The 3,105-nt window shown below is 49.5% G+C and overlaps 1 protein-coding gene across 1 annotated transcript in view; it reads right to left on the bottom strand.

Moving 5' to 3' along the window:
* Positions 1–2,901, bottom strand: part of LOC104530054 (BRD4-interacting chromatin-remodeling complex-associated protein-like) — a gene marked incomplete at both ends in the record, with an annotated part of 4,599 nt that extends 1,698 nt beyond the window's left edge. Inside the window, 2 exon segments of the mRNA XM_029086621.1 lie at positions 1–1,568; positions 2,836–2,901. The exon segment at positions 1–1,568 is cut by the window's left edge and continues 28 nt beyond it. Coding sequence (XP_028942454.1) covers positions 1–1,568; positions 2,836–2,901 — 1,634 coding nt within the window.
* Positions 2,902–3,105: the final 204 nt, after the last annotated feature.

Raw genomic sequence — 3,105 nt, forward strand, 5'->3', positions numbered from 1 at the left:
ACTGAAGGTTGGCTCTGGGTGGTCAAACTGCCCGCCAGGGAAACCGGCATCTGGAAGAGAGCGGGTTGACCCACCTGGCCAGGTTGGAGCTGGATGGGAGCCGAGAGGATGTGAGCGGTGCCGTGGGCGTTCTGCGAGGTGAGCACCTGGCCCAGGTTCAGTTGGCTGGCGATGTTCTGGTTGGTGAGGATCTGAGCTGGCAAGGCTTGGTTGGTTATCAACTGTCCACCCGGTCCTTGGCTAGTTATGATATGAGCTTGGCCACCAGGGTGGGAGGTGGTCAAGATCTGACCTCCCATGTTGGCTTGTAAAGCCGAGAGCTGTTGGGGTATCTGCACGGTGGAGGCGCCCGCCAGTTGCCCGGGGAGAAGGAACTGGTTTTGTCCCTGCAGCATGGCCTGGGGGACGTGTTGGGCGGGGATGACGATGCTGCTGCCCTGGTTCAACAAGTGGACGCTCATGGGTTTGCTGAGGGCTTGTTGCTGCGGTGGTGGCTGCTTGAAGACGTTGGCTGGAAGCCCTTGGGGGAAGCCTGAGAGCACCACGTTCTGCCCAGGTTTGCTGGCCATGAAGGTCAGGTTCTGTTGGGTCTTCTGTTGTTGGAGGGCGGCTTCGTTTTGGATGGTCAAGGTGGTGTTGTTGGAACCGAAGGGTTTGGGGGTGATCTGGTAGAGCTTCTGCTGGAGGACACCAGCAGGTTTGGGTTGGATGGGGGTGGGTGTCCTATGGATGATGACATTTTGGGCCTGAACCAAAGGGCTGCTCAGGTTGGAGGTGACGGTGAGTGGTTGGGAACCTTGAGTCCCAGACACGCTCCCAAACATGGAGTTCCCATTCAACGTCGTGGTGGCCACCGTTGGCAAGTTCTTCTGGATGACCAGACCGGCGCTCTGCGGAGAGACCCCCGTCGAGGCCAGGGTGACCTGCTGCTGCTCGGGCGCCGTCTGGGTGATGTAGCTGCCAACAGGCATGGTAGCTACTTGAGAAGGTTGGACCTGCTTGGCGATGATCTGCTGTCCCGACTGGTTGATGGCCATCACTTGTTGCCCAACCACTTGGATGGGTCCGATTCCCAGCGTCCCACTGGGGCTACCGTTGGGTAAACCCTGCAGGTTGGAGATTGGTTGGATGGTGACGTTCCCCAAACCAACCTGCTGGAGGAAAGGTTGAACGCTGATGGCCTTGTTGACCACATCTGCTCCTACTGAGGGTTGTACCAGAGCTTGGTGGGTCAGGACGGCGGGTTGCTGCAGCCCGATCAGGTCGGCTCCGCTGGAGAAGATCTGTGGGGTGCCATCAGAAGCCGCCTGAACCACCGGCTGAAGGGTGGGAAGTTGGAAAGAACCCAAGTCCAGTTCAGCTTCCGCCTCCAACGTCTGCTCGGTGATGTTGGCCTCTTGCAAACTCTGCTGGAGGATGTCGCAAGGTTGGTCTGAGTTCTGTAAGTTGGCTCCACCGCTGGATGGTGACCCCAAGATGTCATCTTCTAAAAAATCAAGGTCCACGCTGGTGGTGGGTTGGTTCTGCTCGGTGCTCAGATGGTTCCCGGATGACTCTTGGACGTGCAGCTGGGAGATCATCAGTGGGAGGGGAGAAGAAAGAAGAAAACATTGAGCTCAAGTCAACAAGTCAACGTCAAGTCAATGTCAAGTCAATGTGAAGTCAACATCAAGTCAACGTGAAGTCAACGTGAAGTCAACATCAAGTCAACGTGAAGTCAACGTGAAGTCAACATCAAGTCGACGCCAAATCAACATCAAGTCAACGTCAAGTCAACGTCAACTCAATGTCAACTCAACGTCAAGTCAACGCCAACTCAACGCCAAGTCAACGCCAAGTCAACTTCTCAACAGCTTTTGTGAGCCACCTCCGAGAGGAACGGGCCAACCTCAAGCATACCGCGTCCCCGTTCGTTAACGAGGGGAAAGGATTTGGGCACAGAAATCTAAATTAAGGTGGAAGAACCACGGGGAATTAACGGTGAAAACTCTGTGGAGCTCAACCTGGGAGGTCACCAGCTCCGTGCCGTGGAGTTTTGGGAAACTGAGGTCTACTGAGAAGTTCCAAATCAATCAAATAATCAAAAGTAGGAGGAAACTCACGAGAGAAACGTGGTGGTTTTACAGAATCGACGGCTTTACTCAAAGTCTTGGGTGAAAAATATAAAACAAAAGAGTGAAAACTAATAAAAATGGAAAGAAAAATGAAAAAACTTGAGAGTTTTATTACAAAAGAAATGGAAATAGAGAAAAATGAAAATAACTCATGCTTGAGTGTTATCCATGCAGAGGAAGCCATGCTTCTGGGGGGAAACAAAGGGAAAAATCATCAAAAATCATCAAAAATCATCAAAATTATTCAAAAAAAAGAGAATGTTGAGACTCGAGCTCCCCAATTTCCCCCGCGCTGCGGCGGCGCGGCGCCACGCCAGCCCGAGGGGAAATCGCCCAGGAGTTTTGCTCCTCCCCAACTTTTTCAGTGGTTTTCCAAATTATTTCCCCCCGAGAGCGCGGTGACGCCGCTCTCCTCCCTCCACCTGCTTTTTTTTTTAACTCCTCAATTTAAATTCCCCCCCCCCCCAGTTTGAAGCAGATTTGATTATTTGTACCCAAAATCAGTTTTTTTTCTCCCAACACGTGGGGGAATCTGTTGGATTTATTTGGTTGAAATCTTGAGGAATAATCCCTGTGTCCTGCCTTTTATTTTTTGGTTGGGAAATGGATGAAAAATGAGTTTATGAAATTAAAAAAAATAGACATAAAAAAAAAAACCAAAGGAAAAGGGTTTTTGGAGTTGACATTCCCTAAATATAAATTAAAAACTAAAAATACCTACCCCAGCACCCTCAAAAAAGGCACTGGCTGCATCTCCTGTGTTGTCCAGGAGATCATCACTGTCAATCTGGAATTAAAGAGATTTCGTTTATTTTCTTTAGATAGAAGATTTTTTATAGAACTCGTGGGGTTTGTTTTTTTTTTTTCTTGAGAAAAACTTATAATTTATTGAAAAAAATAATCATCATCATAATTAAAAAAGGGGAGTTTGTTAAGGTTTTGTGACAGTGTTAAAAATTGAAAAGATCCTGAACTCGTGGGGTTTTTTCTT

This window comes from Antrostomus carolinensis, unplaced genomic scaffold, assembly GCF_000700745.2.
Source record: "Antrostomus carolinensis isolate BGI_N321 unplaced genomic scaffold, ASM70074v2 scaffold25558, whole genome shotgun sequence".
Lineage (NCBI taxonomy): Eukaryota > Metazoa > Chordata > Aves > Caprimulgiformes > Caprimulgidae > Antrostomus > Antrostomus carolinensis.